Genomic DNA, 12,316 nt, shown 5'->3' on the forward strand with positions numbered 1-12,316 from the left:
AGAGTTTTACTTCCACTACCTTCCACTGGTCAAAGCAAGTCACAAAACCAGCCCAGACTCAAGGGGAGGAGAAAGAGATGACAGAGGCACGTACGTATGGGAGGAATTGTTGTCAGCCATCTTTGGAGTTAGTCTATCAGAGCCTGCTAAGCACACTCCCACTAAGTGACTGGTGAAGCTCTTTACCCATTCCAGGGATGTGTGCTTTTAAATAGTAGCCAAGCTTTAGGTCAAGGAACTGAATCTATAACATACAATTTCAAACATAAACAATAAACATCTGTAGTTTCTAATTTGAGGTGTGAGAAGATAAAAGTACTATTTTTGTTCTCAGAAGCGTCAACAAATACTTATTAAGCCTCCCTTTGTATTCTCACTTTGCCATATACTGGGAAGAAATTAAATATTAGGACAACAGCTTGAGTGTGACCTAGGCAAAGGTATTGAACTCCTCACTGCCTATTTGCTCACGTGTAACAAATAAGTGCAACATGTAAGGCTTGACATAGTACCTGGCACTTAGTCTTTACTCAGTAAATTTTATTTTCTTTCCTTCCTTTTATCTTCCTCAAAAGGGTACTGAATATGCCATCTCCTACAGTCTCTATTTTTTTTAAGTATTTGTTTATTTATTTATTTATGGCTGTGTTGGGTCTTTGTTTCTGTGCGAGGGCTTTCTCTAGTTGTGGCAAGCGGGGGCCACTCTTCATCGCTGTGCGCCGGCCTCTCATTATCGTGGCCTCTCTTGTTGCGGAGCACAGGCTCCAGACACGCAGGCTCAGTAGTTGTGGCTCACGGGCCCAGCTGCTCCGCGGCACGTGGGATCTTCCCAGACCAGGGCTCGAACCCGTGTCCCCTGCATTGGCAGGCAGACTCTCAACCACTGCACCACCAGGGAAGCCCCAGTCTCTATTTTATTAGCATTAACGTAAGTTCTTTTATTTGGACAGGTACTGCTCATATGATAGAGGCTGATGTCATTTTTCCAAGCGATGGATCAGAACATGGCCAGCCAATCATGGCTCATCCTCCTGAAACAAACAGTGATAATACTTTACAGGAATGGCTGGCTGAAGTTATAAAAAGCAATAAAGGCATCAAACTGGATTTTAAGAGGTATTTGTACAAACATGTTCAGTCTCCTAGTTGTTATAGAATAACAATATGGAAAAAAAATCAGTAACTTCATATATCTGTGCCTGACTAAATAACTTTATACTTTATCTAAACTGAGATTGGAATTGCAAACTAATATGTTTCAGGAATGGACCAAAGACACACTGAGTTGTTTGCTAAAATTGTTTCTTGGGAACCGTTTCAGGCTAAAATTAAGTAAATTTTTATAAAGGAAGTTATCATAAGTGACCATTGTAATAGTAGAACGGTAAATTTAAAATACCACTTTCATTAAATAGTAGTTCAAGAGAGAGATTTGGCAGTAGTTGGGGTAGTTAATGCATTTCCTACTTGATTTGTGTTATTATATTTGTGGAAGGGGAATTATCTAGAATTCTTTAATAACTGAAGAGTTTCTTAAAAATAATATTTTGGAAACATTGATAATGAAGAGAGCAAGATTAAGTGTTGTTTTCTTCCCTGTGGCTATCACGGAAAATTTTACTTCTGTGGTATTTTGGCAGTATAAAAATTATAGGGAAAGCCAGGAATTTATTGTGACACCATAAAAGCTCACCATAAGGCCCATGAAGGCAACTGCTATGAAAATCTAGGATGTGTGGTAATCCTGCCTTATCGTTGAACAATATTTTAAAATTGAATTATCTCAAGAAATTAATAAGGATTTGGAGCTCTTACTCACAGGGTTTTTAACATTACGCTAATCAGTTGTTGTGGGCCTGAGTGTACCAGTCAACCTCTTTACACTGTTGGTGAATGAAAGCTGTTTCAAGATCTTAAAGCTTTTAGAGTGGTGAATGGTCCAACTCCATTTTCTCGACAAAGAAACTTAGTCCTAGAGAGGTTAAGTGACAATAGCTAAGCTTGAGAGCTGAGCTAGGACCAGATCCCAGGTTTCCTGGAGCCAGTCCAGTGTTCTCTGTACCGTGAAATAAAGCATTTAATCATTAATGCTTGGTGAGCCGAATTTTAGAGCTCCTTGCCTTTTCACGTGCTCAGGTTTTTTTTGATGTTTACTATTGCCCGTAGACTTGCTCTCTGTAATATATTCTTCGGCTCCTCACCAGTCAGACCAGCTCCTTCATTCCTAAACGCTAGCAGCTACCACTGAAAGGCTGTGCCATTAAAAAAAGAGTTTTGGTCATAATATATTTGAAGGGGAATGAATTTAACTAACAATTATATAAGCACTTATTGTGTGTCAGACACTGTTCTAAGAACATTAAATGTGTAAATTCATTTAGTCTTCATAACAATCCTAAGAAGTAGGTTATTCCTATTCTCATTTTCCAGATGAGGGAACAGAGGCAGAGAGGGGTAAGTAACCTGCTTGTGGTCACGTAATCGGTAGGAGAGCTGCCAGCCTGGCTGAAGAGTTCACACTCTGAACTGGAACTCTGCACTACGTCTGTAAGAGTAGCTGAATGACCTAATAGTCAAATTTTAATAGTTCTTGTTTTGTGCCTCTGAGTTATTTTGTTTGTATACACGTAATAACTAAGTAATATATGACGATTTAAAATTTGTATCTGGAATTTTACCGTAGAATGTAATTTTAAATGGTTTATTATCATTTTAAGTATGATTTTTATTTTGTTAGCCCCAATTTCTAAATGAAGTTAATAGGAAAATAGGTACTGAGAAGTTTGACTTACCAAGTAACTTTTTAGAAAAAAAATCTATTCTATAAGAGCTAAGTTTATATTCTTACCTGGAATTTCCTAAATAAGTACTACCAAAAAGAAATTTTAGGTAGTATACTGATTAGGACCCTCCTCTTCAAATGATCATTTTGGCAAACCTTTTGTCAGTTCTTCATGGGAAACTTAATACTAATACATGTAAGGATTGAGAATGTTATCCACTGATATTTTTAATTAGAATTACATGGAATTTATAGATTAATTGGGAACGAAGTATAATTTTGCAATATTTATAATATTGAGTCTTCCAGGCTAGGAACATAGTATGTTATTCTTTGTAGTAAACATTGTATCTTGGGCTTCCCTGGTGGCGCAGTGGTTGAGAATCTGCCTGCCAATGCAGGGGACACGGGTTCGAGCCCTGGTCTGGGAAGATCCCACATGCCGCGGAGCAACTGGGCCCGTGAGCCGCAATTACTGAGCCTGCGCGTCTGGAGCCTGTGCTCCGCAACAAGAGAGGCCACGATGGTGAGAGGCCCACGCACCGCGATGAAGAGTGGCCCCCGCTTGCCGCAACTAGAGAAAGCCCTCACACAGAAATGAAGACCCAACACAGCCAAAAATAAATAAATTAATTAATTAATAAAACAAAAAACAAACAAAAAAAATTGTATCTTGCTCTTGGGCAAAGTTCATCCTCAGTCTTTTTTTTTTTTCCCAAAAATGTTATGGCTTTTCCTCCACATTTACTCTTCCAGAGGAATTTTATTAATTATTTTGTAAAGCTCCAGAAAATTAAAACTACAACAAAAAGTTGTTTTCTTCTTAGTAAAGTTTTGTGTTTTTCTTAATATACGTTTTTTTTTTCTTATTTAAGTTTCTGGTAAGGGAAAATGACATTACTATAGTCTATATTAGTGATAATTAAAATATTTACATATAAAACAGAATATGTACATTAAATTCTTATTTCATTATGTTCTGTGTCTTAGCTCTGTATATCTAACTGTGCAGTGTTTTGCATGTAGTAGACACTTCATATATGCTGGTGGAATTTCAGTTTGGGAGAGAATATGCTGAGACTAGCTAGATATTATCAGATGGCGAACCATTGTTAAACAGCCTGTTGTCAGCTTACTAAATTGAGAAAGCATAAGAAGCTTCCTCCCAAACGTACACTGGAAATTAGTGTTCAACCCAACCTCCACAGACACCAGATTTCTTAAGAATTAAGAATCCTTTCTGGAAAAGGAGAGGAGACATGCGTGGATTAGTTCAAGGTTACCTCCCACTCCACCCATGAAGAGCAGAACCCCATGGGGACTTGGCTGCTGCTGTGGGACTTGCAGACAAGCAAGCTTTGGAGTAATAGATACAAGTTGTTTGCTACTAAAAATGGGGGAATTTTGTAGGAAGTACAGCTGGCCAGATCTCAGAATTGTGGTTTTTAACACGGCATTGATACCATTCAAGGCAGAAAGCATTTGAGACAGAGAAATGACAGCATCTAAATTAGAGTCTGTAAGGTCTAGCATTAGAGTTTATCAATCCACTAAAATCTAGGGCCTCCATTTCAGGGGCATAAGAGTGAGAAAAAAGCAGTTTATTACATGGGAGCAGAGTGAAAGAGAGGCTGGTTTCCTCTGGTTTTAGTGAACAGTATCCTTGCTCACTAATAAATATGACCCTGTAAATAATGAAGTTATCAGTTTCTGCTCTTAAAGTAGGAGGCCCAAAAGGAGTGATGTGAAGAGTGGTAGAAGCACAGGCAGAAGGACTCCAGTCCATTAAGAAGAAAAATGGAAATGTGAGGAGAGGTGCTGAATGTTCTCGCATCCAGTATCCGTCTCCCAGATTCTTAGCCTCCCATCGCTGTGTTCACTAAAAGCTAATTTTCTTAGAAATGAACGTAGGCCTTAAAGGTTCAGAAGACATTCAGAATTATAAGTAGTGTAGCTTTCCAATAAAGTTTGTGTATGTATTTTTAATCAGTAAAAATTATGTAGGCTGATTAAAATCTTATTGTTTCAAGATATATGTGTCCGTTAGAAAAGATGTAGGGAAGTAAAAAGACTGAAGCTGCTTTTTACTTTAAAAGTAACTAAAATATAGTTGTCTCTTGTTTCCAGGAAAGGTGTTTACAATAAAGGAAAAAATGAAGTTTATAAAAGCTTTAAAGAAATGTTATAATTTTACACTTGGCAATCATTTTTAGCAATGTGTTTATGTGTCCAGACTCACACAAGTATGCATGAAGGAAAAGAGGCCCTTTTCTCCAAGGTCATGAGCTGGTATTAGAGACATGGGGCCTGAGTGCACTTTCGGTATTTTCATAAAATTGAATTTGCAGGTTATGAGTGTATTTAATTTTTAAATCTTATTTATACATTCTCTGATGAGTGAATGTTTGTATCTTTTCATAAATTGTTTTTATACTGAGTGATCCTAATACAGAGTTTTGAAACCTCTGTCTACATGTAGTGTCATTATTCATACATTTATAGACCCTTTTAGGTACCTTCATGAATAGTAAGTATAAATCAGCATTTTAAGATATGGCACATGTTAGCTTTCCCCTCTAGTGCTATCTGCTCTTTGATTTTGTTTAATTCAGGCATTATGGTATTATACTTTTATTATGAATTTGACAACATTAAAGCCACCAGTCTAAAAGAACTTTTTACTTTTACTTTAGGAATATCTCATTGACAACAAATTGTTTTTAGTCTGGCAGCTGTAGAACCATCCATGATGCTCTTGGAAAATGTGAAGAGGCACCTGAAGCGTCCAGTGTGGATTAATGCTGATATTCTTCCTGGTCCAAATGGAAATAGCAGAGTAGTGGATGCAAAACCTTTTATAGACACTGTGACATCCTTCTTTCCAGATGTGACATTTTCCCTAGGTTGGACAACAGGATGGCATCCTGAGAAAGTCAATGAAGGTGATAATTTTTTTTTTTTTTTAATTAATTAATTTATTTATTTATTTATGGCTGTGTTGGGTCTTCATTTCTGTGCGAGGGCTTTCTCTAGTTGTGGCAAGCGGGGGCCACTCTTCATCACGGTGCGCAGGCCTCTCACTATCGCGGCCTCTCTTGTTGCGGAGCACAGGTTCCAGACGCGCAGGCTCAGTAATTGTGGTGCACGGGCCCAGCTGCTCTGTGGCATGTGGGATCTTCCCAGACCAGGGCTCGAACCCGTGTCCCCTTCATTGGCAGGCAGACTCTCAACCACTATGCCACCAGGGAAGCCCCCAAAGGTGATAATTTTTAAAATGTATTCCTTTTTGGTCAAATTAAAATATACTCAAATATAAAAATAATACCTTTAATACAAAACCAAAAACACATTCTACAAAATCTAAGAGCCTAATGGAGAGAAAGGTCTGGCCCTAAAGATGTGTGTATGACTCTTCCTTCTGTTATTTCAGATAGATACTCATTCATTGGTGACATTCTGTCGCCAAGCTTGCATGGAAAATATTTATTTGCAAGGTCTAGAATAACCAAAGCTGCCTCTTTACATACACAAACGAATCCTGAATTGGTCTCTTTGAACTTATAGAACATTCTATACTCTTTTCTTCTTTCCTTTTACTTTGGAACAAACTCCCTATGTCAGATGAAAGATAGAGAAGTGGTAATTAAAACTTTTCAAGTAATGTGAGGCCAGAAGTCGGTGGGTGTACGGTTGAACAGCACAGATTCTGTTCCCTAGACATTAGAAGGAGCTCCAAATGTAGGCTGCTGGAACCTTGGTGCCCTTAAGCTCTCTTTGGCTAGACAGGGGGTATGTGAGGCCATGAGACTCTCTCTTCTAGGCTGGATTTCTTCTTTCTCTTTATGTACTCTTACAGATGGACCTGATATTCAGCTTCTTTCTCCTGGCTGAAACTTACTACGCTATTTGGATTCATCTTTCTATTTATTCATACATTCCTAGGTAGTGATTTTCCAGTAAACAGCCATTAAGCAGACAGATGCTCTGGGACACCTGAACACATGGTAAAAATAATTAACCAAGAAGTTATTTAGAGCCAGTGGAGATGTTAGCCTTTATCTTGTGTTCAGGGCGTTCTTTTTACTTATTTGCTACTATTGTTTTTAGATGTAAAGTTTTAAAATCTAACATGAGGTTAGAGTAACTGCTATCTGGTGAGTAGTGACATTTAGGTTATAACCCCCTGGACCAACAACTGATGTGATTGAGAAAAAAATAATATGCTTTAAATTTGTTCTATTTTAATTTTCTAATCATTTTAATTTTTATTAGTTTCAGTAAAGAATATAGCATATAATTCAGAGTGTTTAAAGAAGGTAAACTAGAAACAATTTAATAGCCTCCATACTGATTCTAATCTTTTAGTCAGGGTTTAGTCTAACTCTGGCTTTAATCTCAGGCTTGAACCGAGTTAAACCATATCTGAGTCTTTAAGTTAATGTTGGTGTTGAATGTTTCCAGGCTGCTTTTCCCCCACTGGCCTCTGGTCGTTACCAACATGTGTTTTATCCTCCCTTACTTCTTCTGCTACAAAATTTAGAAAAGAGTTTATAAGTTTTTAAGTAATGTAAGTATAGCTTCTGTTAGCAACCCCTTTTTCTAATTAAAAAGATATAATTTTCCAGATTTTAAAGGAAAGCAGACCTTTCCCTTCTTTCATGAGGCATTTAGCTGCTAAACTAATGTATTCACATAGGCTTTTTGTAAATTGTTCCTTTACTGACCAGTACTTTTTACAACCTATGGATACTTTTGATAGAGTGTAGGGGCTATTTTTAAAATATAGATTTTTTTCTGAAGCTGTTTATAAACAGGCAGATATGTTTTCCACAATGTCTAAATATGATTTAAAACATAAAACACATATATAAAAGTCAATTTTAACACTATTTCTATTTTAGATAAAATGTGTAAGTAATTTGGACTAGACCCCCACCCCCCCAAAAAAATTGACGTTAATTATTACTTAAACAGCTAGTAAATACTCTTTCTTTCTCTCAGAAAAGAAAACTTAACAACAAGCGGAAGATCTAAGTTTATCGAGAATATTAATGATGCAGAGCCTTAGAATCTTTAAAGTAAATATAATGTCAGAATTTCCTTTTTTGTACTTGAGAGATTAATAAATTCCTTTCTAATGTTTTAATTTTTTGTTTATTGCTCTAGGTCACTTGTGACATGACTTTAGATTTAATTTTTTATCTACATTTTCCACTCAAAATTTTTTCTTGCATTAAGTGGTATTTTAATTTCTCTGAATCCAAATGGAAATGTTTATGAATTACCTATGAATTTACCTATTCATATGTAATTGAGTTTTTTACTTAATTGACTTGTAGGACTTTGGTTAGAAAAGTTAAATATCTTTCTTTTCATTTCAGGTTACAGTTGGATAATGGTGAAAGAGATGGAATATATATGTAATGAACTAAATCAGCTTGTAACATTTCCTGTCAGAGCAGCATTAGTCAGGCAGTCTTGTTCTCAGTTACTTTGGCTGTTAAAGCAATCAAACAGGTATGTGTAAGTTTTACAATATAGTGTGTGCATGTGAGTGTGTGTGAGAGACAGAAAGAAGATGGAAACTGATTATGTAAAGACAATGTGTGTGAGAGAAAGAGACAGAGAATGAACACTGATTCTGTAAGTGCTCGGACTTCCTCACTGGAATGAAGATCCTTGATGAACCTTAACATCATGTCTTTCACCTCTATTCTTCACAAAAGCTTTTGCACATAGTAGGTGCCCAGTAAATGTCATTTTTTTCATTATGTTATACATTCACAAAAAGTTATAAGTGGGTAAAATAATTTCCCTTTGAATTCTGTCATAATTCCAGAAGTCTTTCCCATATAAAAGTTTTATTTATTTATTATTTTTTTTAATTTTTTTTTTTTTTTTTGGCCGTGTGGCTTGTGGGATCTTAGTTCCCTGACCAGGAATTGAACCTCGACCCTCGGCAGTGAAAGCACCAAGCCCTTACCACTGGACCGCCAGGGAATTCCCAAAATTTTATTATTTTAATATGTAATAAAAATTGGTTGGGCCATATATTAAATATTATAAAGCTACAGATAATGAAATCGTTTTGATACTGTCTTTTCAGTAGACTAGTCAATAGAACAGCAGGGAATGTCCAGAAATAAACCCAGCTCTATCATGGAACTTAGAACAGGAAAAAGCTGGTATTTCAGATCATTGGAGCAAAAGTTCAATAACTTGTGTTGGGACAACAGGCCAACATTGGAGGAAAAACAAAGTTAACATCTTTCCTTAATCCTTCCTCCAAAATAAATTCCAGATGAATTAAAGACTTGAACAACAAACATTAAATGCATAAAAAAACCACAAGTGATGATTCTTTTTTTATATAGTTTCAGAATGGAGAAGACCCTTCTTAGTAAGGCGCAAAACCCAGAAGCTATAAAAGGAAAGTTTGATACATTTGAATACATAAAAATAGGTTCTGGTAAAACTATCCTCAACACATAGGTCAAATAGTTGTAAAGAATTCTAACAAATAAAGAATGATCACAAGTCATCCAGAAAAAAGACCCTGTTTGATAATTCACTATATTGTAGAGAGTAAGGAAGCATATACTCAAACATTAAAGAAGTATCCACATTCCTGTGGGTATTGAGTTTTTACTAAATGCTTTTTTCAGTTTCTATGAAAATAACCGTATTTTCTCCCTTTATCTATTAATAAAATAAATTTTATTAATATCTTATATAGTGAACCATCCACACATTTACAGAATAAACCCCACTTGATCAGAATTTATCATTCTTTTAATGTACTGCTGAATTTTATTGCTAATATTTTAGTTAGGATTTCAGCATTTGAAAGTGAGATTGGTTTGTAGTTTTTTTTCTTTCTCAGTTTTAGGTATCAATATCATGGATATTTCATTAAAAAAACTAGGGACCTTTCTTTCTTTTTACATTTTCTGGGATGTTAAAAGTAACATTCAAATGAGGCCTGTACCTGAGTTTTCATAAACTCAACATTGAAACCATCTAAACCTGGTGCTTTGGGGAAAGCTTAACTTATACGTCTTTTCTATTTCTTACATGGTAAATGGTTGATTTTCTGTATGGTAGCCAATTTTGATATATTGTATTTTCCTAGAAAATTGTTTATCTCACCCAAGTTTTAAGATTTATTTACACACGGATGATTAAAATAGTTTTCTTTTGGCTTCTTCTGTGTCTCTAAAATAATTTCCTTATTTTGTTTATCTGAGTTTTCTCCCTTGTGTCTTGATTAAACTAGAAAATGATTTCTCTCTCTTTTTTTTGAAAATGAACTCTTGGATTATTTATTTTTCTGGTTTATGGTTTACTAATTTCTGCTTTTTATCTTTTAAAGTTCTTTTCATGTAGTTTCTTCTAATTTCTTGAGTTAGATGCTTATTTTCATTTTTTATATTTATTAATATATTTATATTTATTAACATAAATATTTAAGACTATACTTTTTTCTCTGACCACTGCTGTAGCTGTATCTTATTGTTTCTTATGTGTAGGTTTTCATCACTGTTAATTTATAAATATTCTGCAATTGTGGTTTTTTCTCCTTTGTCTCAAAAGTTGTTTTAAGAGAAAATTTTTTAGGCACTGAGATAGTAGAATTATTTTATTTTGGATTGGTTAATAGTTTTCTAGGTTTATTGTATAGTAATCAGATAATGTCTATATTATTTCTACTTCGTAGACTTTATTAAGGTTTTATTAATGGTTTGATATATGGATATTTGTATGAGTTCATGTATTTTATGAGGATATAGTTTGGCTGTTATAACAGAAACCTAAATTAACAATAGCTTAAACTTAAGTTTGTTTCTGTCTCACGTAACTGGAAAAGCATAAATAGGCCAGGGCGGATTTGATGCCTTCACAGTGTCAGGGACCCAAAATCCTTCTGTCTTGGTACTTGTTTTCCTTAGGATATTGACCTCATCTATATGGTCAGATTGATTACTGCCATGTCTGAGGTTTAGTTGGTAGGATGGAGGGAAAAAGAGGCTCAGGGCCTGTCCCTGTTCTTCAAGGGCATTGGACACACTCATTGGCTTGCACACACTCATTGGCTTTAAGTTAGTCATATGCCTATACCTAGCTGCAGGGGAAGCTGGGATATGTAGCTATTATTCTGTACAGTCTTATGGCTAGTTAGAATTCAGGGGATTGCTATAAGACAGAAAGGAGACTGGATATTAGAATAAAACTACTAGTTTCTGTGACAGGTTAATAACATACATTATTAGTTACGTTATTTAAGTCGTTCGTGCCTTACTCTTTGCTTTTAAAAATATTTTTAATGTAATTCTTTGAATAAGTAATATAATCACAAGGTTTAAAAACCAATGAACAGGGCTTCCCTGGTGGCGCAGTGGTTGAGAGTCTGCCTGCCAATGCAGGGGACACGGGTTCGAGCCCTGGTCTGGGAAGATCCCACATGCCACAGAGCAACTGGGCCCGTGAGCCACAATTGCTGAGCCTGTGCATCTGGAGCCTGTGCTCCGCAACAAGAGAGGCCGCGATAGTGAGAGGCCCGCACACCGCGATGAAGAATGGCCCCCGCTTGCCACAACTAGAGAAAGCCCTCGCACAGAAACGAAGACCCAACACAGCCATAAATAAATAAATAAATAAAAAAAATTTAAAAAAAAAAAAAAACCAATGAACAGAGTTATACTGTGAAAAGCCTTTCTCCCATTCACCCAGTCCTGCCCAACCTCACTAACCATAGTTGTCAGTTTCTTGTTCAACCACATTAGTAGTTTCTTTATGCATATAAAAGTGAATACAAGTATAGATTCTTATTTTCCCCTCCTTTTTAAAACAAAAGGTATCATATTATATACCTTGCTTCTGTTCTGTTCTTTGCTTTTTTTTTTTTTTTTTTAACTTAGCAGTACATCTTGGAGCTTTTTTCAAGGTTCCTCATTTTCCTTTTCTAGGTGCATCGTATTTATGTATGTACTATAATTTATTTAACCAGCCTCCCCATTGATGAACATAAAGGATGTTTTTAATCTTTGATATTACAAACAATGCTATAATGAATAACCTTATGAGTGTGCCATTTTGCATGTGTGCAAATATTTGGCATCTTTAATTTTTTGGCTACTTGCTCTCTTATGGACTAAGAGAGTTAAAGTCTCCAACTATTAAAGTGTTTTTGTCTGCTTCCTCTTCTGCCTTCATAATTTTTGCTTATTAAGTGCTCATGATATGTTATTTGGGCCATATTCATATAGGTTTTATTATCTTCATGAAGAATTATACCTTATTATTAAAAGTTCTCCTTCTTGGTCTTGTTTAATCATATATATATATTTTTTTAATTTTTATTTATTTATTTTTGGCTGTGTGGGGTCTTCGTTTCTGTGCGAGGGCTTTCTCCAGCTGCGGCAAGCGGGGGCCACTCTTCATCGCGGTGCGCGGGCTTCTCACTATTGCGGCCTCTCCCGCTGTGGAGCACAGGCTCCAGACGCGCAGGCTCAGTAATTGTGGCTCACGGGCCCA

At 35.9% G+C, this 12,316-nt stretch overlaps 1 protein-coding gene across 2 annotated transcripts in view; it reads left to right on the forward strand.

Annotated features, from left to right (window-relative positions):
* The window catches only part of FAM151B (family with sequence similarity 151 member B), a 35,315-nt gene that overhangs the window by 14,256 nt on the left and 8,743 nt on the right, over window positions 1-12,316 (forward strand). For both annotated transcript variants that reach the window (XR_014240445.1, XM_082378423.1), the window contains exons 3-5: window positions 951-1,116; window positions 5,507-5,724; window positions 8,164-8,299. Coding sequence is in view for 1 of the 2 variants with exons in the window: in XM_082378423.1 (XP_082234549.1) it covers window positions 951-1,116; window positions 5,507-5,724; window positions 8,164-8,299 (520 nt within the window). In the remaining variant the exon portion in view is untranslated. The remainder of the gene's footprint in view (window positions 1-950; window positions 1,117-5,506; window positions 5,725-8,163; window positions 8,300-12,316) is intronic.

The sequence above is a fragment of the Balaenoptera borealis genome (assembly GCF_965194805.1).
Source record: "Balaenoptera borealis genome assembly, chromosome: 2".
Taxonomy (NCBI): Eukaryota; Metazoa; Chordata; class Mammalia; order Artiodactyla; family Balaenopteridae; genus Balaenoptera; species Balaenoptera borealis.